This window comes from Bos mutus, chromosome 20 (assembly GCF_027580195.1).
Source record: "Bos mutus isolate GX-2022 chromosome 20, NWIPB_WYAK_1.1, whole genome shotgun sequence".
NCBI classification, from domain to species: Eukaryota; Metazoa; Chordata; class Mammalia; order Artiodactyla; family Bovidae; genus Bos; species Bos mutus.
The window spans coordinates 14,335,270-14,362,304 of NC_091636.1; the positions used below are offsets into that span (position 1 = coordinate 14,335,270).

The window sequence follows — 27,035 nt, forward strand, 5'->3', positions numbered from 1 at the left end:
CAGGTATAAGACAAGCGGTGCGATGGCAGGATAAACGGATTCAATTTGTAGTGGCCACCACTGCCTGCAAAGCCTTCATTTTTCCTTATCTGGCATTTACCAGGGTAGCTCTCTTACTTGCTAGTGGCACTGCCTGGTCCCAAAGTTTGTCAGTTTGGCATCTCCGGGCACCAGCAGTGTGCTTTTCGCCCTCCCCCTCCCACCCCCATAAACAACATGGGCTGCAGTGCATTTTCAGTCTCACACCCCACCACACCCTTTGAATCTCTAGGAGTAAGCAGTCTTCAACTTCCTAACAAGAGGGTCCCTGGTTTCAGGCCAACAAGTGAACCTGACTCGCCTTGTAACTGGCTACAGAAACCTCAAGGGACCTGGTGTTTCCAAACAGAGATGCCCCGAGGGAGGAAGGTGCTCTCCTTAGTTACTGACCACCTCTATTCTCGCCTTGCTTTCACCTTCCCTCTTCCGGACAAATGCTTGCATTTGTAATATTCAGATAAACCACCAAGACAGCCTGTTTATTGAGGAGAGATTTGCTTTTCTCTCCTGTGCTCTTAGCAAAACAATGAGATGCTACTACCTTACACTATACAACCTGCAGGATGACCTGGAGACTAAGTGGGACCCCTGAAAGCCCCTCTTTGGGTCAGTACTGTACTCTTTCAGCGCAATGGGAAAGGTCCAACAGCCAAGAGGGGATCAAAGGAGACCAAGGGTCTACTTTATTTCAAGCTCGAGGACAGGCAGCACTTCTCTCGGATCTGGAGGGGCAACATATGAGTCAGGGAGGTTCCGTTTATGGCCACCAGAAGCTGCAGCTTGCCCAGGCAGTCCTGCAGCGCCGCCTCAGGGTGCCCGCCCAGGCGCAAGTCCATGGGGCGAGGGAAATGCAGCATACGGTCGGCCAGCGCCAGGCAACAGATGGCCAGCAGGGAGGGGGTGTAGCTGGTGAAAGCGTAGTCAGCCAGGCTCAGCTCCGCCACCCCGCGCGCCAAGGCTTGCGCTTCCAGGGCTTCGGAGACCTCGGCCTGCCCGGCCTCCACGCGCGCGTGCGTGAAATGCTCCAGGAAGAAGCTGATGGTGGGAGCGCCCAGGCTGAAATGCAGTTTGTGCAGCACGATGCATTCGAGGTTGCAGAGCTGCTGCCTGGAGAAGGCACCGCAGCACAGGGCCAGAAGCTGCTTCACGCGAGGCGGGTGCACCTCCACCTGTAACACAAAGACACTCAGCCCTAGTTGTGCAGCATCCGGGGCCAAAGCCCTCCCCGCCCAGGCGAACCAGGACTCCCCCCATCCCTTCCAGAGAGATATGTGGGGGCTTCCTCTCTCCATACTTCCACTGTAGTTGTCTGGGGTATATTTTCTGCGCAGTTTCTCTAATTACCGTCGCGCAGAAAACAGGTTTGAGAAATTTGGCAGATTTCCACCCCCACCCCCCCACCCCCCCACCGCCCCCCGCCCCGCGACTAGAATAGAGAGGCTACGGAGAGCTGTGGAGACTTGGCTTTTTTCTTTGGGTACTGAGTGAAAGGATTGTTCGTTTGGCCGGGGCGGGGCGGGGGGTAGTTGTGAAGTTAAGGCTGTGGGGTAGGTAAATGTGCAAACCTCTGCCAAAATGAGTTCAGGGAGCCTAGCGTTCAGTCTAGTGCACTGGAGAGCCAGAGACCCCATGAGGAGGTACCTGTTTGCAAGCGATGAGCAGAGAAGTGACCCCGAGCAGCTGGAAGCAGTCTGCAGCCACGGGCGTGGTGCTAAGGAAGCGGTCCAGAGTGTTCACTGTCAGGCACAGCGACTCGAAGGAAAGGCCGAACTGGCGGTGCACGGGGATTAGCCAGCTGAGCAGCTTACAGCGGGACTCCGCCGTCACCTGCCAGAGGGAGGAAGGAGGCGGACCCGCTGAGCCTAGGGCTCAGAGGGACTGTGGAAGGGACAGGGCACCAAGACCCGGAGCGTCCCCGGAGGGAGGCGAAAAACAAAGGAAAAGGCCAGAGGTGCTGGAAACTGGGAAACAGGTGCGCAGCGCCGCTGAGGAGAGCACAGGCGGGGCTGGGCGCCGGGACGCCTGGATTCATGCCTGGCGCTGTGCCCAGTGCGGATACACGTTACCTCGTGTAATCCTCTCAGCAATTCAAAGGGTCCCCACACTTGGCAAATGAAGAAGCAAGCTTCAGATTGTTAAGTAACTTGCCGGGGTGGGTAGGAGTCCGGACTCGAACCTAGAAACTGTCGTAACTCCTCTGCATTCTACCGGGTCCCTGCTATCCAGTTTGGAGACCTCGGGTCTGTCACTGAGGCCGTCCAGGCCCCCCTTTTCTCCATCTGTAAAATGAGGCTGATGGCCCGGCCCTTCAAATCTCTTTCTCGCTCCGACCCGGGCGGAGGGAGGGAGAGAAGCAGGGCTGGCGAGGGCCGGGGCGCCGCGGAGGGCGGACAGAACAGGAAAAGAAAGAGCCCGGGAGAGGAGGAGGAGCGGTGGCGGAGAGCTGGCTCCGCCAGCACCTCACTTGTGGCTGCCGCGCCAGCGACTCCCGCGGGTGGAAGCGGCCTTCCCGCGCCTTGCGGAAGGCGTAGCAGCTCTGACCGTAGTCGCGGAAGGTCTGCAGATCGAGCTGCGCCAGCTGCTGGGCGGCACCCGGCGCGGGGCTGCAGTCTCGCGCGGCGGGGCTATCTGTGCCATCCGAGCCGGAGCTGGGGACTCGAACAGGTCGCAAACGCCAGAGTCTCCCGGGAGTGGGCTTATGTTAAGCGGCTGCAGCGGCTGCTTCCTTCGTAGGCGTGGGCGCCGGCTCTTCTTCACCGGGGCGCGGAGGTTCCGGGCGTCCTGCCTCGCAGCCCAGGCGGCGGGGCTCATGGGGCTGGTGGGACTGGTGGGGCCGGGGGTCACCATAATGAAGTCGGACGGCCGTTCTATGACTCCCGGGCTGCGGAGAAAGTGGACCCGCGCGCCCGGGAGTGCAGATACCAGTCCAGACTCGCCGCCAGCCCGTAAGTACTCGGCCTGCGCGTTACCTCGGCCACACCCCTGGCCTCTCACTGGCTGAGCCGAGAGCCCCACGGAACCCGCGCTTTCCCGGCTAAACACCCGCTCGCGAGCGCGCAGCTGGCACATTTAGCCTCCTGCGTCTGCACCGGGGAGGGGTAGCTACCGCGGGCCGAGCGCTCTCGCCTTGTGCCCCCGGCCCCCAGCGCATCCCTTGTTACCTGAGCAACTGCACCCGGCTGCCGGCGGGATTTGCCCGCGCCGCGTGGGGTAGGAGTAGAGGCGGGGCGGCGGTGAGGCCAGGTGAACGCAGAATCCAGCTGAGGGGCTCTACTGTGCGCCCCGGAAAAAGATTTCCCCGAGGGCATCTCCTCAACTTGACCAGATGGTCTCGACACGTGCGAGCACCTTCTATGCTGTCTCTAATCCAGGTCGGTAATTTTGTAAAGGTCACACTTCCCAGCTCCAAACGAAGCCTCCAGCTAGAATTCGGTCAGCACAGAAGTTTTCTTCAGTGACTCATACAAGCAATAATGATAATTCAATTGCTTTTGTGATTTTCGTTTTAGGCAGGCCCGAGTAGTCAGTATCTCTCCTTTCGCCGGGCCGGGAAGCAGAGCCTCCGAAGGTTTCTGGGCGCTGCTGCTGTATCTCCAGGGGCCAGTTCAGCCAGTCAGCCAGCAGGTATTCGCGCTCCTAACAGAAGACTGCCCGAGGAACCTCCAGCAGCGCGTCCACGGTCCTGGAATACTTTCTGCGTATTTTCTCCCCAAACCAAGTAAGCTGCAGCAGTTTAAGAACTGCGTATTCTCTGGGGGTTGCATTTCTAGCTTTATTGAATTGCTCACAGCCTGTTAGGTTTTAGATCATTAACTTCTGACCCTCTGCCCCTGGAGGCCCAATCTTTCTTGGTTATAACGTGCTTCCCGTTTCTTCTCCTTCAAAATGGAAGTTTTCTTTGAGGAAGCTTCCTTCAGAAGCTTAGAGAAGAACTGAGGTTGGGGAGGCTAGGAGCGTCCTGGCGAGAAAGACTGGATTAGACGGCAGCTTCCTGTCCTGGTAGAGAGGACAGTGCTTCTCTGGCCTGAGTGAATCTTCTTAAGGGGCTCAGATCCTTTGGGACAAGAGGTACAAATAGCATCTAGTCAGCCTTACAGGCATTTCCCAGTGGCAGAAAGCCTGCATACCCTCTGGCTGATGAATTTTGCAGAATGCTTCAAGAGATGAGTTACTAGGTGCTGTATTGAGAGCAGATTCTGCCATTTTCATTCCAGAAGAAAGCTAACAGATATATGTAATCAAGGTGTAAATCCTTGTTCCCAGAAATATGTGGGGTGATGTCTTCTAGAGATTCAGGTAAAAGAAAAGGGACAGGTTTCAGGTTCTGGTCAGTGTTACTCCTATTTCCTAGCAAGGTCTTTAGTCTTCAGACCTAAATAGTGTCATTTATAACATGAGAGATTAGTTAAGACTTGCATTTCAAAATGCAGATGCCAGGCCTCTTGTCTCCTCTCAGGCTGTTGTTGGGGAATCTTTTTTAGAAGGAGCAATTAAATCTTTGGAGAGGAGTCAGGTATCAGACTTCTTCTCTGAGAGGGTGTCTAGGAGAAGAGGAAGAACATGAAGATTCTGAGTCTTTACATTGGCCCAGATGGCCGTGTGGTACGGGGGAAGAGCACATGGTCCTAGGGTCAAAATGGTTGCTCCCTTTTATTGGTCATCTTGGACCAGTTGCTTACCTTCTCAGAGCCTCCGTTTCCCCATCTGTTAGATGTGGGTATTAATACTTGCCTTAAAAGTCAAGTGAGGAATTCCCTGGTGGTCCAGTGGTTAGGACTCTGCTATTGTTCTGCTGGGGCCCTGGGTTCAATCCCTGGTCAGGGAACTAAAATCACACAAGTCATGTGATGTCACAAAAAAAGAAAAAAGAAAGAAAAACAAAAACATTTGAGACTTTCCTGGTGGTCCAGTGGTTAAGACTTCACCTAATGCAGGTGCGGGTTCAATCCCTGGTCAGGGAACTAAGATCCCAAAGGCCCTGCAGCCAGAAAACTGAAACCAAAACAATATTGTAACAAATTCAATAAAGACTTTACAAGGGGTCCACATAAAAAAACAAACAAACAAACAAACACAACAACAACTGACAAAAAAGAGTCAAGTGAAAAAGGTGTGAAAACGCAGTCCTTTTTTGAATATAAAATAGTAGGGTCATCTTAAAACTGTCCTTGGGGAGTCAGTACTATCACACTGGCAATACTCTGAAAAGCAGTACCACCATTGTATCCACCTGAGGACATGAGATTAATGGTACCTGTTGAAATGGTTTGTCCTCCTAGAGAGTTTGCCTGTTATTAGAGTTAACTGGTAATAGGGGGTGCCTGAGCTTTGGCCTGATGGCTGTACTCCTCAGGCCATGCCTGCCTGCCAGGCATGTATTTGTGGAATACCTGCCATGCCTGGTCCAGAACAGTGAGCAAGGTTGCCCAGGCCCTGCCCTCACAGATTTCACACTCCATCGGGGTAACAAAACCACTTGTCTTCTTTTAAAATTACTAAAGTGTAGTAAGGGTGACATTAGAGGCTCGCCTGTGTGTGAGGTGGACAGATGAAATACAGGACTCCCAGTTAAATTCGAATGTCAGATGAATAAATGTGTAGTGTGTCTCAAATATTGCATTGTACATAGTTATACTGAGAAATTGTTCGTTCTTTATCCAAAATCCAAATATTGCATGGGGTTTACTTATGCTAGAAGAGTATTTGTTGTTTAACTGACATTCAATTTTAACCGGACCTTCTAACCTCTGGCAGTCCTGCCTGGAGCTGTGGAAGCCCATGGTAGAAACAACTGGTCTGGACTGGAAAGGTTTCCCAAAGCAAGTGGTGGTTAGGCAAAGATAGAAGGATGCGGGTGGAAAGAAGATAGAAGGGAGATTTGGCCGCAAGTATTTCAAATAGAGAAGCAGGATGTGGGAAGGTCTGGAAGAATGATTCTGGAGACATTCTCAGGCCTATCAGATGCAGAATGGCTGGAACACAGAGTTGGGGGGAAGGGAAAAGAATAGGGGAGATAAGAGATAGTAGCTAATATTTATATAAAACTTTTTATGTGCCAGGTACTGTGTTGTGTGCATGCTCTCTCTCTGTATCTATCTATCTATATATGTATATATAATACTTACTCTTCACAACGCTATGAGATAGAGTATATTATTATCCTCATTTTACAGAGAAGAAAAACTGAAGCATAGACAGGAAGGATCATGAAGATAGTAAATGGCAGAACTAGGATTCAAATGGAGACAGCCTAACTCTTTGCTCCGTAATCACAATGCTCTACTCCTTCAATGGGCTTCCCTGGTGGTAAACAATCCGCCTGCAGTGCAGGAGAGACGGGTTTGATCCCTGGGTTGGAAAGATCCCCTGGAAATGGCAAGGCACTCTAGTATTCTTGCCTGGGAAATCCCATGGACAGAGGAATCCTGGCAGGCTACAGTCCACAGGGTTATAAAAGAGCCAGACACGACTTTGCAACTAAACAACTACAACTTCAATAGCAAGATCATGCAATTCCTTGTAGTCTACGTTAAATGTTTAGACTTTACCTGGAGCGAAGCCACTGAAGGTGCTTGACCAAGGAAGAGACATGATCTGCCTTTTGTTTTAGAAAAATATTATTCTGATGTGTGGGAAATGGATTGGAGGAAGCGAAACTGAAGGCCTTTAGGTACAGTAATTGTAGTTCAAGCTGAGGGTGTTCTATTTTTCCTATGAAGAGTCTCTAAAATTAATTTCTGCTTGTTAATCTTTCTGGGACCTGGGCCCAGTACATCTTAAGGGCATTAGGTAAATCTAAATTACTTTAAAAACGTAAAACCTAATTAAACCCAGGCTGCTATGATGAAAACTGTTTAGCCAAGATTTGACCCTGCTTATTTTCAGGTGTTGTTTATGAAATTTGCAAGTGAGTATTAATATAATGGAACCAATCTTATCTTTTTTTTTTTTTTTTTCATTTTAGCTTCCATCAAAGCCCCTAACCTCACACTGCCCCAGGTCTAGGATGGGAGACTGAAGGGGGAAGATGGCATTTCCTGGCAATACCTTGTTTCAGCAAACAAAGCAAGTGGGTTGCTACTTAGATATGGACAACTTTGTTAGCACCTCACATGAATCTTAAACTCAGTTTTGATGTCACTAAAAATATTCTCCAGGCAAGAATACTGGAGAGGGTTGCCATTTCCTTTTCCAGGGGATCTTCCCGACCCAGGGATCGAACCCGTGTCTCTCATGTCTCCTGAGTTGGCAGGTAGGTTCTTCACCACTAGCACCACCTGGGAAGCCTTAAAAATATTGGCTTAAGACTATTTTCTATTCATGTATGTAAGTGCCCAAATTGAGAAGTATTTAAGGTACTTGAAACCAGACAAGTTTTGCTGGTATTTAGTAAACAAAGGGCAGGAATTTTCAGCACCTTTTAAAAAATCCAGACATTTTACTAACACGTCTAAATGTCCACACCTGTTACCTGCCTTCTTGGTGCTTTGCCAGTTACCAGTTCATTAAGGGTTTAGTACACATGCTCAAGTGCTTCTTTCCTCGTGCATGCATGTACTCTTTCTCCCAATTCACATCCATCTGTGGCAATCGGCCCGGCACAGGTGGTAGCATGTAATGGTTAATAGCTTTGATTCTGGAGTCCAAGTCCTTGGATTTGAAGCCTTGGTATGCAGTGCACAAACTCTGTAAAGAGGGGCAAGTTATTCAAAACCTCTTTATTCCTCAGCTTCCACAGCTGTTAAAAAAAAATGAGGTAGTCAATTCTAGTGTGCTTTCAATTCTTTTAAATGTTGGGATTTATTTTGTGGCCGGAATGTGATCTATCTTAGTATGTATTCTATGGGAATTTGAAAATAATGTGTATTTTGCTGTTATTGGTTTTATTGTTCTATCAATGTAGATTCTGTGTTTGATGGTGTTATGGAATTCTATATCCTTGCTTATTTTCTAATTGTTTTATCATTTGGTAATGAAGTGTTAAAGTCTCTTAAAAAAAAGTGGTAGTAAGAGTATCCCAATACTTAAGTTCAATACTGTGGCCACTTGATGCAAAGAGCCAACTCACTTGAAAAGACCCTGATGTGAAAGACTGAAGGCAAACGGAGAAGAGGGTGGCAGAGGATGAGACGATTAGAGCATCACTGACTCAATGGACATGAATTTGAGTAAACTCTGGGAGATAGTGGAGGACACACAAGTCTGGTTTTCCACGGTTCTTGAGGCCACAGAATCGTACACAACTTAGCGACTGAACAACAATATGTATTAATACTACATTCTTTTGTTCCATCATTATCATTAAAAATAAATAACATGACATTTGCCACTTAAATAATTTTAAGCATTAAAAAAATTGTTGTGAGAATGAGGTAAAGCATATAATGTGCTCATGTAGTGCTCAATATGAGTTACCTGATGGTATAATTATGAATTTTCCTAGCTAAAGTATGTGGGTTATTTTGCCATCCAGGTTGGCTGAAGAAAATAAAACATGTCATTCAGTGTGTTGATACATATATGTATTACATATATATACTATCTCATATATAGCTGACCTATATGTTGATGTATGTTTATAGTTGCAAGGGGCAAGGAGGCTGCTATTCCTATTACAGTTCCACTGGACTGCATTTGAAATCTGAGGCTGATCTTTGAAGTGCTGAATTAGAGATATAACCCTCTAAATAAGCATCACCTTGGATAACATTTAAGAAGTTTTCTTCTGTAAAGTGTATGTCATTTTGCCACATATGAGAAGGAAGATGTAATATTGAGGTGGGTGGTCTCTAGCAGCAGCCTGTCCTTGCAGGACCTGAGTCAGAAGTGGGCATTGAGAAAAACTGAAAGAGTAGTATAAATCTGTTTTTTAAATGGCATTTTTCATACACAGATGAATGGAAAGTTACAAAGCGGGGCCCTTAGGAGAGGCCTGAAAGGTGGCCATAGTGTCATATGTGGACATTAGACAAGAGTGGGTAAGAATAAGACAAGGCCTGGGTATTCTGGGAGCAAAGTTGTATTGCTTCATGTATGGGGCTTTTGTTTTGGATCTTGGATTATATCAGCAAACAGAACTGACAGACATCCCTGCCTTTGTGGAGCTTATACAGGATGGCGGTGCAAGGAGAGAGAAACGGTATAGGGACGGGGGCATTAAGAGTTGCAGGATTAAACAAGTTGGTCACATAAAGCTCATTGGGAGGCTTGGAGCAGAGACCTCTAAGAAGTGGGGGGTCGGTCAGAGGGGAATGGAGGGGAAAGCACCCTAGCCAGATAGGATAGCTGGTGCAAAAGGGCCTGAGGTATGAGCAAGTCCCACGTGAGGAAGAATAGCGAAGAGCCCAGTGTAACTGGAGTTGGGGTGAGGGGATGAGCAGGTGAAGTAAAACTGGGAATAGAGCCACGTCCTGTAAGACCCTGTTATTGCCAACATGCACTGAGTTCTCATGCTTTGTTAGGTTGAACTTCTATTTGTTGTAGCATTTAACCATTGCCTGAACTGTATGAGCTAGGTACAGTTCCTGTCCCCGTTTTCCAGATGAGAGAATCTTTAGAGAGGTTAAGGAGCTTGCTTAAAGATTCACAACTAGTAATGGAATACCAGGCCTTAAACCCAAGTCTGCGACTCTAGATTGGACATTCATCCTGATGCTGTTCTATATTTATTTATTGTTTGTTTCCTTATTTGTTTTAAAGATTTTTTTGATGTGGACCATTTTTTTTAAAGTCTCCATTAAATTTGTTACATTATTGTTTCTGTTTTGTGTTTTGGTGGTTGTTTGTTTTTGGCCACAAGGCTTGTGGGATCTTAGCTCTCTAACTGGGGTCGAACCCGCACCCCCTCATTGGAAGGCAAAATCTCAACTCCTGGACTGCCAGGGAACTCCCTGTTCTATATTTACTAAGCACTAAGGGAGAACTTAGAGCAAACTCTGGGAGATAGGAAAGGATAGGGAAGCATGCTGTGCTGCAGGGCACGGGGTCGCAAAGACACAGCTTGGCGACTGAACAACAATAAGGGAGAACTAGGAGAAGGCAATGGCACCCCACTCCAGTACTCTTGCCTGGGAAATCTCATGAACGGAGGAGTCTGGTAGGCTACAGTCCATGGGATCGAGAAGAGTCGGACTCGACTGAGCGACTTCACTTTCACTTTTCACTTTCATGCATTGGGGAAGAAAATGGCAACCCACTCCAGTATTGTTGCCTGGAGAATCCCAGGGACAGGAGCCTAGTGGGCTGCGGTCTATGGGGTTGCACAGAGTCAGACACGACTGATGTGACTTAGCAGCAGCAGCAGGGCTTCCTAGGTGGCTCAGTGATAAAGAATTGACCTGCCAATGCAGAAGACACAGGTTCAATCCCCGAGTTGGGAAAGTCTCCTGGAGAAGAAAATGTCAATCCACTCCAGTATTCTTACCTGGAAAATCCCATGGACAGAGAAGCCTGGTGGGTTATAATCAGCAAGGTCACAAAAGAGTTGGACATGACTGAGCGAAAAAACAACAACAAATGAAGAACTAAGAGAAGACTTTGAATGCACCCTGGGCCGCTGCTCTAAAGGAGAGCTTCCTTCTCTCCAGTGGGGCATCCTGTGTTAACATAAGCTCAGGTTTCTCTGTTGGATAGGGCAGATCTATCATATCTCTTCTTTCTCTACCACACAGAAAACAAAGAGGGTAGCAATTAGTGTCTTCAGTCCCTGGGGAAACAACCACCTGTCCCAAAAGTAAAGCAAAGCTGGTCCTGTTGAAAAGCAACAAAGAGGAAGGCTGAAGGGCACAGTATGCAGTGCACCTACTTGGATGTCAAATCACAGGCTGCAGATCGAAACAGAGCAGCTGGTGAAGGCCACCTCATCACATGTTTCTCAGAATTTATGAGAAAAGGCACCGAGGGCCTGCAGGTAACAAAGGCACTCAGCGTGCAGCAGGTTAGGCTGCCCTGTTGGGAGCACCGGCCAGTCTCTGAGTGAGTTCAGCTATGCAGATTTGAAATGAATGGACCACATGGATGGATTTTCTCCCCATGTGGCAGGTCTGGGTGTAAAAGTTAAATCCCTCAGGAAAAATGTTTTCTACTACTTTTGGTGAGACTGACAAATTTTCATTTTTATTTGGCATTATAATCTGCATTTCTGTATGTTGATTATGTCTGCTGTTTCTGTATCAGCTTCGAGGTATACACGTGTGAATCATTCGTGGAAAATCTGGCTTTTGTTCCGGACATTGTGCTCTCAATGTGTTCCAGACATTTTGTCTGCAGACGTTGTGTCCTATATAGTAACATCAGCTTGTAACTTGAGGATAAACAACAAGGTCCTAATGTATAGCACAGGGAATCATACTCAGGATCCTGTGATAAACCATAATGGAAAAGAATATTTAAAAAGAATGTATATGTGTAAAAAAATCTGTAATGCAAAGACCAGTTAGAGGTTGTCTTTTTGGTGATATGTTCAATACAAGTTTCACATAGAACTGTGAAAACTGTTTTTCTCCAAAGTAACATGTTTAGAGAACTTGCCTAACTTATTTTGGAGATATACAGCCATTCTTAAGTAGCTAGGTTTTCCAGGAAGAGGAGAGACAGTAGCATGTACTCTTTCCTCTGATATGGCTGATACTGATCAGAAATGCTTTTCAGCTCATCTCCCAGTGTTCATTCAGTGTATGCCCTGAGCCTGGCCTCATGCTTTCTCATTAATAACATTTATTATGTGCTTCTGATTAGAAAAGTAATGCATGTTTATTGCAGTACAATTAGAAAAATCTCATAATGAATAGAGAATTTTATGATTACAATTTTATAAGAGAAAACACTGACATTACAGTATATATCTTTCAGTTACTTTTGTGTAAACATCTAAACACATACATACAATACATAATATGTTTTTATATGTACTTTTTATTAACAAAATCAAGCTCTTCATACATATATGTGTGTGTATATATATACACACACACTAGGATATACTATGTCAGTAAAGTTCAGTCGCTCAGTTGTATCCAACTCTTTGTGACCCCATGAACCACAGCACAAGGGGCCTCCCTGTCCATCATCAACTCCGGGAGTCCACCCAAACCCATGTCCATTGAGTTGGTGATGCCATCCAGCCATCTCATCCTCTGTTGTCCCCTTCTCCTCCTGCCCTCAATCTTTCCCAGCATCAGAGTCTTTTCAAATGACTCAGCTCTTCGCATCAGGTGGCCAAAGGAATGGAGTTTCAGCTTCAACATCAGTCCTTCCAATGAACACCGAGGACTGATCTCCTTTAGAATGGACTGGTTGGATCTCCTTGCAGTCCAGAGGACTCTCAAGAGTCTTCTCCAACACCACAGTTCAAAAGTATCAGTTCTTCGGCGCTCAGTTTTGTTTATAGTCCAACTCTCACATCCATACATGACCACAGGAAAAACCATAGCCTTGACTAGACGGACCTTTGTTGACAAAATAATGTCTCTGCTTTTCATATATATATATATATATAGAGAGAGAGAGAGAGAGAGAGAGAGATTTCAATGTTGACCATCTGGTGATGTCTATGTATAGAGTCTTCTCTAATGTTGTTGGAAGAGGCTGTTTGTTAAGACCAGTGCATTTTCTTGGCAAAACTCTATTAGTCTTTGCCCTGCTGCATTGCATATTCCAAGGCCAAATTTGCCTGTTACTCCAGGTGTTTCTTGATTTCCTACTTTTGCATTCCAGTCCCCTATAATGAAAAGGACATCTTTTTTGGGTGTTAGTTCTAAAAGGTCTTGTAGGTCTTCATAGAACCGTTCAACTTCAGCTTCTTCAGCGTTACTGGTTGGGGCATAGACTTGGATTACTGTGATATTGAATGGTTTGCCTTGGAAACGAACAGAGATCATTCTGTCGTTTTTGAGATTGCATCCAAGTACTGCATTTCGGACTCTTTTGTTGACCATGATGGCCACTCCATTTCTTCTGAGGGATTCCTGCCCGCAGTAGTAGACATAATGGTCATCTGAGTTAAATTCACCCATTCCAGTCCATTTCAGTTCGCTGATTCCTAGACTGTAGACATTCATTCTTGCCATCTCTTGTTTGACCACTTCCAATTTGCCTTGCTTCATGGACCTGACATTCCAGGTTCCTATGCAATATTGCTCTTTACAGCATCGGACCTTGCTTCTATCACCAGTCACATCCACAGCTGGGTATTGTTTTTGCTTTGGCTCCATCCCTTCATTCTTTCTGGAGTTATTTCTCCACTGATCTCCAGTAGCATATTGGGCACCTACTGACCTGGGGAGTTCCTCTTTCAGTATCCTATCATTTTGCCTTTTCATACTGTTCATGGGGTTCTCAAGGCAAGACTACTGAAGTGGTTTGCTGTTCCCTTCTCCAGTGGACCACATTCTGTCAAATCTCTCCACCATGACCCGCCCGTCTTGGGTTGCCCCACGGGCATGGCTTAGTTTCATTGAGTTAGACAAGGCTGTGGTCCTAGTGTGATTAGATTGACTAGTTTTCTGTGAGTATGGTTTCAGCGTGTTTGCCCTCTGATGCCCTCTTGCAACACCTACCGTCTTACTTGGGTTTCTCTTACTTTGGGCATGGGGTATCTCTTCACGGCTGCTCCAGCAAAGCGCAGCTATTGCTCCTTACCTTGGATGAGGGGTATCTCCTCACCGTGGCCCTTCCTGACTTTCAATGTGGGATAGCTCTTCTAGGCCTTCCTGCGCTGGCGCAGCCATGGCTCCTTGGACGTGGGGTTGGTCCTCCCAGCCACCACCCTTGGTCTCGGGCTTAGGGGCGTGGGGTAGCTCCTCCCAGCCGGAGCTGACTGTGGCTCAGACCATGAACTCCTTATTGCCAAATTCAGACTTAAATTGAAGAAAGTAGGGAAAACCACTAGACCATTCAGGTATGACCTAAATCAAATCCCTTATGATTATACAGTGGAAGTGAGAAATAGATTTAAGGGCCTAGATCTGATAGATAGAGTGCCTGATGAACTATGGAATGAGGTTCGTGACATTGTACAGGAGACAGGGATCAAGACCAAAGAAATGCAAAAAAGCAAAATTGCCATCTCGGGAGGCCTTACAAATAGCTGTGAAAAGAAGAGAAGCAAAAAGCAAAGGAGCAAAGGAAAGATATAAGCATCTGAATGCAGAGTTCCAAAGAATAGCAAGAAGAGATAAGAAAGCCTTCCTCAGTGATCAATGCAAAGAAATAGAGGAAAACAACAGAATGGGAAAGACTAGGGATCTCTTCAAGAAAATCAGAGATACCAAAGGAATATTTCATGCAAAGATGAGCTTGATAAAGGACAGAAATGGTATGGACCTAACAGAAGCAGAAGATATTAAGAAGAGATGGCAAGAATACACCGAAGAACTGTACAAAAAAGATCTTCACGACCCAGATAATCACGATGGTGTGATCACTCACCTAGAGCCAGACATCCTGGAATGTGAAGTCAAGTGGGCCTTAGGAAGCATCACTACGAACAAAGCTAGTGGAGGTGATGGAATTCCAGGTGAGCTATTCCAAATCCTTAAAGATGATGCTGTGAAAGTGCTGTACTCAATATGCCAGCAAATTTGGAAAACTCAGCAGTGGCCACAGGACTGGAAAAGGTCAGTTTTCATTCCAATCCCAAAGAAAGGCAATACCAAAGAATGCTCAAACTTTGGCATTGTTTGAGCTGCACAATTGCACTCATCTCACATGCTAGTAAAGTAATGCTCAAAATTCTCCAAGCCAGGCTTCAGCAATATGTGAACCGTGAACTTCCAGATGTTCAAGCTGGTTTTAGAAAAGGCAGAGGAAACAGAGATCAAATTGCCAACATCCGCTGGATCATGGAAAAAGCAAGAGAGTTCCAGAAAAACATCTACTTCTGCTTTATTGACTATGCCAAAGCCTTTGACTGTGTGGATCACAATAAACTGTGGAAAATTCTGAAAGAGATGGGAATACCAGCCACCTGATCTGCCTCTTGAGAAATCTGTATGCAGGTCAGGAAGCAACAGTTAGAACTGGACATGGAACAACAGACTGGTTCCATATAGGAAAAGGAGTTCATCAAGGCTGTATATTGTCACCCTGTTTACTTAACTTATATGCAGAGTACATCATGAGAAACGCTGGACTGGAAGAAACACAAGCTGGAATCAAGATTGCTGGGAGAAATATCAATAACCTCAGATATGCAGATGACACCACCCTTATGGCAGAAAGTGAAGAGGAACTCAAAAGCCTCTTGATGAAAGTGAAAGTGGAGAGTGAAAAAGTTGGCTTAAAGCTCAACATTCAGAAAATGAAGATCATGGCATCCGGTCCCACCACTTCATGGGAAATAGATGGGGAAACAGTGGAAACAGTGTCAGACTTTATTTTTCTGGGCTCCAAAATCACTGCAGATGGTGACTGCAGCCATGAAATTAAAAGACGCTTACTCCTTGGAAGGAAAGTTATGACCAACCTAGATAGCATATTGAAAAGCAGAGACATTACTTTGCCAACAAAGGTCCGTCTAGTCAAGGCTATAGGTTTTTCCTGTGGTCATGTATGGATGTGAGAGTTGGAGTGTTCAGAAGGCTGAGTGCCGAAGAATTGATGCTTTTGCACTGTGGTGTTGGAGAAGACTCTTGAGAGTCCCTTGGACTGCAAGGAGATCCAACCAATCCATTCTGAAGGAGATCAGCCCTGAGATTTCTTTGGAAGGAATGATGCTGAAGCTGAAACTCCAGTACTTTGGCCACCTCATGCGAAGAGTTGACTCATTGGAAAAGACTCTGATGCTGGGAGGGATTGGGGTCAGGAGGAGAAGGGGACAACAGAGGATGAGATGGCTGGATGGCATCACTGACTCGATGGACGTGAGTCTCAGTAAACTCCGGGAGTTGGTGATGGACAGGGAGGCCTGGCGTGCTGCGACTCATGGGGTCGCAGAGTCGGACACAACTGAGCGACTGATCTGATCTGATAGAGAGAGAGAGAGAGCTTGGTATCCTAATGTATTCATTGTCCTAACAACTAAATCTGCTCTTAATGACTTAACAGAAAAAAGCTTAGCTTCTTGCTTTTAGCATAGTCCTTACAGATCAGGCAGCTGTTCTGGTCAGCTTTCCTCCAACCCTATAGTACAGATAGATTGATCAGAGCTGCTTCTGCTTTGCCAGACACCATCTCTGGAGCTCTGTGCTTCCAGCCATGTGTTTAGGAGAGTGAGCTTAAGAAATTTGCAGTGGTTTTTTACTGCCTAGGACTAGAATGTGATGCATCATTTTGGCTCAAATTTCCACTGCTGAGAAATCTAATCATATGATCCCAACCTAACCCAAAGGAGGCTGGTCTATAAGCTCTTTGTAAGCTCGGAAAAAGGAAGCAGTGCAGCCCACATATATTGTCTGTGTCCCATCACATAACATGGTGTCATGGCATTTTCCTCCAAATCATGAAATATTCATCAAGATCATGATTTTTAATGGCCTTAGAGTTTCCCTTCAAATGGATATAGCATTCTTCACTTAGTTAAGCATTCCAGGATGTTGCGTGTACAATGACATACAGCTCTCACTCCAAAGTGATTTCCTGAAGCCAACTAACCTTAGGTTTTGGACATTTAGTGTGTTGGCATTTATTTAGATAAGATACTCATGTTAGAGATGCAAAAGAAAATTTCTCTCTACCTTAGCACAAACTTACAGTTCAAAACCGTAAACAGAAGGGCAAAGCTACTTTCTATATCCCCAAGTGTCCCATCTCTTCTGTGTATAGAGTGTTGCCCTGCACCCTCCCATTTTCCTCTACTATTATTTCTCTTCATTCACACCCTTTTATTTTCTTCTTTCATATGCAAATTTCCACCCCCCACTCCCCCCACCCCTGCCAACCCCACTCCCCAAACCAACTCAAGGGGCTTCCCTGGTGGCTCAGACAGTAAAAAGTCATCCTGTACTGCAGACCAGGATCAATCCGATCCCTGGGTTGGGAATATCCCCTAGAAAAGGGAATGGCAACCCACTCCAGTATTCTTGCCTGGAAAATCCCATGAATAGAGGAGCCTGGTGGGCTATAGTCAATGAGGTCACGAAGAGTCAGACACGACTAAGCGACTGAGCACACATGCCAGATCAACTCATCTTAAGTTATGCTGCTTGATGTTCCCCCTTTTGTGCTATATTTCATCTCCCTCCCCAATCCCTCTCAACCCTCTTCCCCTCCAGGGATGCCGGGGCTCTGCCCAACAGTATTACCACTCCCCTTATGCCTTTGTCCACAGGGACTTAGGATGAAGGGATATAATGTTAACTAGCTGAGAAAGAGAAAGGACTTGTGTAACCAAGCAAAATTGGACTTGCTTAATACCTCTCAACAGACTGTGGTTTGAGGTAAATTAATAATTCTATTTTACAATTAAATGTGAAATATGTGGGTCTCCACCAGTCTCTAAATTCTTATACATAGAAATTAAGGAGCCCCTGTGACCTTTTAGTAGGATATTGATCATTTGTTTTGGAATACTTTATCTCATAATGACTGTATGCCAAAATCCATACAGCTTTTGAATATATTAAATTGGCCTACTAAAAGGTGTCAATTGAAAGAAAGGCACAACCCAGAAGTTGAGAATTATGTTTTATTCAGGGATGTTACTGAGGAATATAGCCCAGAAACAGCCTCTCAGATAGCTCTGAGGAATTGTTTTAAAGACGTATGGAAAGAGCCAGGAGTTTTTGCTTCACAGAAAAACATGTAGTCTAATATATAAAAAGATGACTGCTAATTACAAAAGAACACATATCTCAAATTAATAATTTTAGTGCTTTTCTGTGTATCTCTCTCTCTCTTCAGTTGCTAAGTTGTGTTTGACTCTTGCAACCCCACGGACTGTAGCCTGCCAGGCTCCTCTGTCCATGGGATTCTCCGGGCAAGAATACTGGAGTGGGTTTTCATTTCCCTCTCTGTTTCTATGTATGGGAAGATGCAAGAGTTTGAGCTCATTGAAATTGTTCCTTTGATAGCCATCGTAACCATCTAGGGCCAGTATCCTGTTTTTCTCCATTCTAAACTCCCTTCAGGGTACACTGAGGAGGGCAGTAAGGCAGTTGGGGTGGGGCTGCAGCAGCTGATGTCTTGATGGCGCAACACTCCTTGTTTTCTGAAATAGCAGACAACATTTTCTTTTTGTCCACATAGGAAAACCCAGTGGATGGACATGGACAGACAATCCTGATTCTGTCTGGCTTTTACTTCAGAGGGTCCAGATACCCGCATTGGACCCACAGTTGCCACACTCACCTGACCCTTTTCTCTTCTGTTATCTAGAGGCTAGAATAGAATCTTTTACAAACATATCAACTAGAAAACTGAGGGGAAAATATATACAGAGAATTGATGTTGCAAAACTAGGAACAGATGCATTTACACAGCACTGATTCCTTCTACAGATTCTAGTCTAAAGCTCTACTACTGACTATTTGTGTGACTTTGTCTTGACCTGGTTTTGGGGACTCTTGACTGGATAGAATTTTAATTTGGTACCATTGTTTACTCTAGTAAAATTCCAATTTACTCCTAGATTATATCTTAGTGTTTTCCAGGTATGTGAGGTCTCTATGCTAGACTGAATTTTACTTGTTAGCTACCATACCCATGAATACTGTTATATAGCAATTCTCTTTCTATATGGCCTCAGAAATTCACAACCTGAATATCAGGGCTACCCAAACCTAACTTTAAAATCTCTTTCCTTACTCCTTTCAATAGTTCTTTACGACTGTCACCCCAGAAGCCCTGCCCTTATTGGTGGACCTATTTTCCTTGGCCTTGTGTGTGGTTTGTCTAAATTAATATCACTGTGACAGTAACAAATCTGCCTGCAATGTAGGAGACCTGGGTTCAGTTTCTGGGTTGGGAAGATCCCCTGGAGAAGGGAATGGCTACCCACTCCAGTATTCTTGCCTGGAGAATTCCATGGATGGAGGAGCCAGGTGGGCTACAGTCCATGGGATTGCAAATAGTTGGACACAACTGAACAACTAACACTTTCACTTTCACCAGCTAATTCTTAAGGGTGGTACTTTGGTGAAGTTGTTCTCTTTATCTCTGATTCTTACTTGACGCTTGGATTGGTCTCTCTAGTGCCTGAGTGGCATGGGCTGAGTTGACCGGGCTCTCTTCATTGGAATCTGCCTTTTGTATGTTGTTGTTGTTTAGTTGCTAAGTCGTGTAGGACTCTTTTTGACTCCATGAACTGCAGCATGCCAGGCTTTGGGGTCCTTCATATCTCCTGGAGTTTGCTCAAACTCGTCCTTTGAGGCACTGATGCCATCCAGCTATCTCATCTCCTGTTGCCCCCTTCTTTTCTGGCCCTCAGTCTTTCCCAGCATCAGGGTTGTTTCCAATGAGTCCGCTCTTCACATCTGATGGCCAAAGTATTGGAGCTTCAACTTCAGCATCAGTCCTTCCATTGGATATCCAGAGTTGAATTCCTTTAGAATTGACTGGCTTGATCTCCTTGTAGTCCAAGGGACTCTCAAGAGTTTTCTCCAACACCACAGTTCCAAAGCATCAATTCTTCAGTGCTCAGCCTTCTTTTTGGTCCCGCTCTCACATGCTTACATGACTACTGGAAAAACCATATTGGCAAAAAGGAAAAACCTTTGTTGGCAAAGTGATGTCTCTGCTTTTTAATATGCTGTCTAGGTTTGTCATAGCTTTTCTTCCAAGGAGCAAGTGTCTTTTAATTTCAGGGCTGCAATCTCTGTCTACAGTTGATTTTGGAGCCCAAGAAAGTAAAGTCTGTCACTGTTTCCATTTTTTCCCCATCTATTTGCCATGAAGTGATGGGTCCAGATGCCATGATCTTAGTTTCCTGAATGTTGAGTTTTAAGCTAGCTTTTTCACTTTCCTCTTTTACCTTCATCAAGAGGCTCTTTAGTTCCTCTTTGCTTTCTGACATTTGGGTGGTGTTATCTGCATATCTGAGGTTATTGATATTTCTCCTGGCAGTCTTGATTGCAGCTTGTGCTTCATCCAGTCTGGCATTTCACATGATGTACTCTGCATATAAGTTAAATAAGCAGGGTGACAGCATATAGCCTTGACATACCCCTTTCTCAATTTGGAAGCCATCTTTTGTTCCATGTCTGGTTCTAACTGTTGATTCTTGACCTGCATATAGGTTTCTCAGGAGGCAGGTAACGTGATCTGGTATTCCCATCTCTTGAAGAATTTTCCACAGTTTGTTGTGACCCACACAGTCAAAAGCTTTAGAGTAGTCGATGAAGCAGAAGTATGTGTTTTTCTGGTACTCCCTTGCTTCATCTTCATTTCTGTGTTCCTGCCATGTTGATTGTTTGGCCTGAGGCATTCCAGCACGGGAGCCTACAGGCTGTGGGGTGGGGCCAGTCTTGGCCTCAGATGACTGCGTCTAGGACAGTTCACACCAAGGAATACTCCCTAGTACCTCTGCCACCAGTGTCCTTGCCCAAACAGTGAGTCACAGCTGCCTCCTGCTTCCCCAAGAGACCCTCCAAGATCAGCAGGTAGGTCTGGTCCAGGCTGCTATGCACTGTTTTTTTCCCCCCAGGTCCTGGTGTTGATAGGAGCTTGTGTGCATCCTCTAAGAGTGGAGTCTCTGTTTTCCCCAGTCCTGTGGAGTTCTTGTGATCAAGTCCTGCTGGCCTTCAAAGCCAGATGCTCTGGGGGCTCTTCTTCCCAGTGTCAGACCCCCAGACTGGGGAACCTGATGTGTGTGGCCCCAGACTTTCACTCCTGTGGGAGAACCTCTGCGATATAATTGTTTTCCACAAAGTCCTGTGGATCTTAAAAGTTCTCATCATAAGAAAGAACAAAAAGGAATAAAAAAAGAAAAAAAAGGAAAAAAATTTTTATAGCCATAGTGATAAATATTAACAAGACTTATTGTGGTGATCATTTTGCAGTGTGCAGTTGACCCTTCAGCATTGTAGGGTTGGGGCACCAACCCTTCCCCTTCCTGCCACGCTACTGAAAATCATAGATAACTTTACTAATAGCCCACTGTTGATTGGAAGCCTTATTGATGATGTCAACAATCGATTAACATATTTTGTATGTTATATGTATTATATACTATATTTTTACAATAAAACAAGATAACAAAAATGTTACTAAGAAAGCCATAAAGAAGACAAAATAGATTAGAGTCTGTTTCACTCTAAGATCCCAAGGTCGTGTGTATATATGCATGCTCAGTTGTGTCTCTTTGAGGTCCTATGAACAGCCATGAAATTAAGACGCTTGCTCCTTGGAAGAAAATCTATGACAGACCTAGACAGCATATTAAAAAGGAGAGACATTACTTCACCAACAAGGTTCGTCTAGTCAAAGCTATGGTTTTTACAGTAGTCATGTATGGATGTCAGAGTTGGACCATAAAGAAGGTTGAATACCAAAGAATTGTTGCTTTTGAACTGTGGTGTTGGAGAAGACTCTTGAGAGTCCCTTGGACTGCAAGATCAAACCAGTCAATCCTAAAGGAAATCAGTCCTGAATATGCATTGGAAGGACTGATGCTGAAGCTGAAGCTCTAATACTTTGGCCACCTGATGCAAAGAACTGACTCATTGGAAAGACCCTGATGCTGGAAAGGATTGAAGGCAGGAGGAGAAGGGGACGACAGGATGAGATGGTTGGATGACATCACCGACTCAATGGACGAGTTTGAGCAAGCTCTGGCAGTTGGTGATGGACAGAGAAGCCTGGCATGCTGCAGTCCATGGAGTCGCAAAGAGCTGGACATGACTTAGCAACTGAACTGACTGGACTGTAGCCCACCAGGCTCCTCTGTCCATGGAATTTTCCAGGCCAAGAATACTGGAGTGGGTTGCCGTTTCCTCCTCCAGCAGACCTTCCTGACCTAGAGATCGAACTAGCATCTCTTGCGTCTTTTGCATTGGTAGGCAGATTCTTTACCACTGAGCCACCTGGGAAGCCCAACACCAAGGTCACTTGAATGCAAAAACACCTTTTATTAACTTAAGTTGCTTATCTCCTCAAGTCCCTAAGCATTTCTGGGTAGGTTAAGCCAAAAAGCTTTTTCAAGTTGTTCTCTATATTCTTCTTTAGTTCTTTCTTGGGCTCCTTCCAATGGTAATATTATCCTCAACCTCAGCTAGTTATTTATCTGCAAATCAGTGAAGGTCTTCTTTTATCCTCAAGTATCTCATTCTTCAACCTCTTATGCTTTCTGTTTCTTCATCACATCTGTAAGGATTATTTTTCATTTGGTGCCCTACCTTTTAGTTTGTAATCATTCTCTAAAAATCCTTTGTGGGAATGGATTTGGTAGCTTTGTGACTGTGCAGGCAAGAGTTTTGAACACAGCAGTCCTGGGGTTACTGTCTTTAGAAGGGTCTGTTTGCAGGGCTGGCTCTTGGCTGAAGCCTGAGAATTTGGTTTTTGAAAAGTTGCTTGCATTTCAGATAACGCTTTTTTTCTGCTTGAGGCACTGAATGCCTGCTTTCCTTCTGGGAGTCTGGAATTTTGATAGTTATGATTTTGGTCTTTGTGCCTGTAACCAGCCCTCAGTAAAATCCTTGGACTTTGAGTCTCCAACAAACTTCTCTGGGCAGAGACATTGCACAACATGGAGAAAGCCTTTTGGTAGATTCCTCCAGACTCCCTGTGAAGTGTCTTCCCCTGGCTGATCCTATTGTATCTTTCTCTATCACAGTAGTCCTGCAAGTACCTTTAGCAAACCACTGAATGTGTAGGCGGCTGTGGGACCTCTCAGTGTCCTTCCTTGCCAGCCTTAATTCAAACACTGCTCTCAAAAGCCGGACCTGCTTATGAAATCTGGAAGTCTTTTCTTAGTCCATAACGTCTGTTGACAATACCCTTGCTTCCCAGAAACTCCTTCCTGGACTTTGGCAAGAATGCCTGATGCTGCCCCTCCTCATACCTCATTCATCTTCAGCAGACATTTATTGAATGCCTGTATGTGCCACAGCCAGTATACAGTAGCACGGGAAAGCTGTCAAATGCAGTCTGTGGTCCTGTGGGAGAAGACAGAAGGCAGATGGTACCTTCTGAGAAGAGTATGTGTGTTGAGTGATTAAAAGGGGGAGCTACACTTCAGCAGGGTCATCAGTGAGGAAGTCAGTAGGGTGGTATGTGAAGATAGCAAAGGAGCAGGATAGTCTGTGTGGTAAAGAACCAGAACAAAGAACATGTATATATAATTAAAAAGCAACTTGGCATCTTCTGGGATTCCGAAGGAGCCTGGTGTGGCTGGAGCACTGCAAGAAGAGGTAGAGAGGAGAGGAGTTGGAAGGTAGCGAGATCCAGATCACTTAAAGCTTTGTAGGCATGTTTTGAAGTTCATACTTTAAGGGCAGTGGGAGGCCAAGCAAGGGTTGAATCAGCCAAGCAACAGATAACTTTTTCAAAAGATCATTCTTACAGTTGCAGGGAAGATGGATTAGAGAGAGGTAAGAAGGGGAGGGCCGAATTTGTAGATTACTAGTGATGTAGGTGAAAGATGATGGTGATGTGGGTCTGCGTTATGGCTGAGGAGATGGAAAGGAGTGAGTGGATTTTGAAATATGTTCTGTAAGATTTTAACATCACTTATCTTCTATCTGCTCTCTCCTTTGGTGGTTATCTTCTTCATTCCCACATTGTTAACTATCACCTCTGTGTGAAAAACTCTAACTCTATGATCCTAATCCTGATGTGAGCCACTGTTTTCACATTTTCCAAGGAATGGTTACATTTCAGAAATGTAAATGGCTTCAGAGCCATAATGCTTCTGCCTCTTACTATCAGCCTGATCTTGGACCAGTTATTTCACTTCCTCAGGCCTGTTTCCTCATCTGTAAAATGCAGATAATGCACTACCTACCTCATAGGGCTGTTGTGGAGATTCAATAAGTGAGTATACAAAGAACATTTGGGCACTAGCATGCACACACAAAGTAGTCTATTAATGTTAGTTCCACCAGCACAACTTCACAATTTCTATGTCCTTGTATTTCACAAGTTGAACTGCCTCCAGCACCCTATCTAGCTCTTCCATTTAACATTTTCATTTCTGTTAATGGCACTGGAGAGGGATTCCTAACCAGTCACATTTGACTCCTTGCTGTCAATTCACTTCTCACACTGCAAGCAGAAACCTAAAATGAGAGATTGCTACTATTTTTACTTTCATCTGCACATAAAGTGAAAATTACAGCTTCTTTTATTCATTCATCAACAAATGCACTTGCCCCTTGGCCAACATAGGTCTGAACTGTGTGGGTTCACTTACAGAGATTTTTTTCAATAAATATATTGGAAAATTTTTTGACATTTGTGACAATTTTAAAAACCTGCTGATAAGCCATGAAGCCTAGAAATATTTTTTAAAAAATTAAGAAAAAGTTAGGTATGTCATGAATGTATAAAATGTATGTTAGATATAACATAGAAAAGTGAAAGTGAAAAGCGTTCAGTCGTGTCTGACTCTTTGTGACCCCATAGACTATACAGTCCATGCAATTCTCCAGTTTGACTCTTTGTGACCCCATGGACTATACACAGAGTACTGGAGTGGGTAGCTGGTCCCTTCTCCAGGGGATCTTCCCAACCCAGGGATCAAACCCAGGTCTCCTGCATTGCAGGCAGATTCTTTACCAGCTAAGCCACCAGGGAAGCCCTGATAGAAAACACATGTTAATCAGCTGTATGGCTTCTGGCCAACAGTAGGCTAGAAGTTAAGTTTTGGGGGAGTCAAAAGTTACACACAAATTTTTGGGTGGAGGGTTGGTACCACTGTATGGACAGTCAACTATAGTCACTAAGTACCTACTCAATTCTAATCTTTTGTCCTTCAGATACAATTTTTGCCATTTGGTCTACACAAAAATATATCTGAAGTTCCTAGAAGAACTGTACAAAAAAGAGCTTCACAACTAAGATAATCATGATGGTGTGATCACTCACCTAGAGCCAGATATCCTGGAATGTGAAGTCAAGTGGGCCTTAGAAAGCATCACTATTAACAAAGCTAGTGGAGGTGATGGAATTCCAGTTGAGCTATTTCAAATCCTGAAAGATGATGCTGTGAAAGTGCTGCACTCAATATGCAGGCAAATTTGGAAAACTCAGCAGTGGCCACAAGACTGGAAAAGGTCAGTTTTCCAAACCATTCCAATCCCAAAGAAAGGCAATGCCAAAGAATGCTCAAACTACTGCACAACTGCACTCATCTCACACGCTAGTAAAGTAATGCTCAAAATTCTCCAAGCCAGGCTTCAGCAATAAATGCACTACGAACTTCCAGATGTTCAAGCTGGTTTTAGAAAAGGCAGAGGAATCAGAGATCAAATTGCCAACATCAGGTGGATCATGGAAAAAGCAAGAGAGTTCCAGAAAAACATCTATTTCTGCTTTATTGACTATGCCAAAGCCTTTCACTGTGTGGATCACAATAAACTGTGGAAAATTCTGAAAGAGATGGGAATACCAGACCACCTGACCTGCCTCTTGAGAAACCTATATGCAGGTCAGGAAGCAACAGTTAGAACTGGACATGGAACAACAGACTGGTTCCAAATAGGAAAAGGAATACGTCAAGGCTGTATACTGTCACCCTGCTTATTTAACTTCTATGCAGAGTACATCATGAGAAACGCTGGGCTGGAAAAAGCACAAGCTGGAATCAAGATTGCCGGGAGAAATATCAATAACCTCGGATATGCAGATGACACCACCCTTATGGCAGAAAGTGAAGAGGAACTAAAAAGCCTCTTGAGGAAAGTGAAAGAGGAGAGCGAAAAAGTTGGCTTAAAGCTCAACATTCAGAAAATGAAGATCATGGCATCTGGTCCCATCACTTCATGGGAAATAGATGGGGAAACAGTGGAAACGGTGTCAGACTATTTTTTGGGGCTCCAAAATGACTGCAGATGGTGACTGCAGCCATGAAATTAAAAGACGCTTACTCCTTGGAAGGAAAGTTATGACCAACCTAGATAGCATATTGAAAAGCAGAGACATTACTTTGCCAACAAAGGTTCATCTAGTCAAGGCTATGGTTTTTCCTGTGGTCATGTATGGATGTGAGAGTTGGACTGTGAAGAAGGCTGAGTGCCAAAGAATTCATGCTTTTGAACTGTGGTGTTGGAGAAGACTCTTAAGAGTCCCTTGGACTGCGAGGAGATCCAATCAGTCCATTCTAAAGGAGATTAGTCCTGGGTGTTCATTGGAAGGACTGATGCTGAAGCTGAAACTCCAATACTTTGGCCACCTCATGCGAAGAGTTGACTGAGTGGAAAAGACCCCAATGCTGGGAGGGATTGGGGGCAGGAGAAGGGGACGACAGAGGATGAGATGGCTGGATGACATCACTGACTCGATGGACATGAGTTTGAGTGAAGTCCAGGAGTTGGTGATGGACAGGGAGGCCTGGCGTGCTGTGATTCATGGGGTCGCAAGGAGTCGGACACAACTGAGTGACTGAACTGAACTGATCTGAAACAATCTTGACAGAAAATGGAAAATTCCTCAACATAATCAAGACGGAGTTTCAAAAATCGTAAGTGAAACAAAGAAAACCACTGAAAAATATCTAAGTATGCTTTAGTGTCTTAAAGTTACTGACCTTATCAATTCTATTGGTACAAAAAAGATTCAAGAGCAGTGATATCAAAGCTTATGACTGAGGAAAATGGTGCAAATGGTGTCACCTGTGTTGACTGTAGCATTATCCATTGCTGCCTATCCTCCTACAGTACTCTGTCTGTGCTTTAGTGAATGCTACTGATACAGATGGCATCTATTAATAATGTATACCTTATTTAGATTTTGACTTTTCCTATCAAGTATTAAACAACTCAAGTTGTATGTTTTTGTGAAAATTTAATTACCACTGGTTTTGGAGCTCATTTTCTCCTCTGGGAGAAAGACCTTTAGACCTTTTCCTCCTCAAGGTTTGAACTCTCTAGACATCAAGGACTGATCAGAGGATGAGGTGGGTCCAC

General features: G+C 44.9%; 2 protein-coding genes across 2 annotated transcripts; one reads left to right on the top strand and one right to left on the bottom strand.

Annotated features, from left to right (window-relative positions):
- Positions 1-334: 334 nt before the first annotated feature.
- On the bottom strand, positions 335-2,983 carry CCNO (cyclin O). The gene is given in 4 exon segments (XM_005887377.3): positions 335-1,208; positions 1,681-1,866; positions 2,504-2,694; positions 2,697-2,983. Coding segments are annotated over 4 exon segments (1,053 nt in total). The 5' UTR covers positions 2,887-2,983; the 3' UTR covers positions 335-722.
- Positions 2,888-26,991, top strand: LOC138984169 (uncharacterized). Its single transcript, XM_070357380.1, has 4 exons — positions 2,888-2,984; positions 3,100-3,410; positions 3,549-3,757; positions 24,888-26,991. Exons 1-4 carry the CDS (start codon positions 2,888-2,890, stop codon positions 24,967-24,969), a joined length of 699 nt encoding a protein of 232 aa, XP_070213481.1. The 3' UTR covers positions 24,970-26,991.
- The last annotated feature ends 44 nt before the right edge of the window (positions 26,992-27,035 follow it).

Bases quoted from the DNA above. Each gene is read 5' to 3' on its own strand.
- LOC138984169 (XM_070357380.1), top strand. From the start codon at position 2,888: ATGAAGTCGGACGGCCGTTCTATGACTCCCGGGCTGCGGAGAAAGTGG. The intron at 2,985-3,099 runs GTAAGTACTCGG...GCGAGCGCGCAG, and splicing joins TCCAGACTCGCCGCCAGCCC to CTGGCACATTTAGCCTCCTG. The intron at 3,758-24,887 runs GTAAGCTGCAGC...TTTGTCCTTCAG, and splicing joins GTATTTTCTCCCCAAACCAA to ATACAATTTTTGCCATTTGG.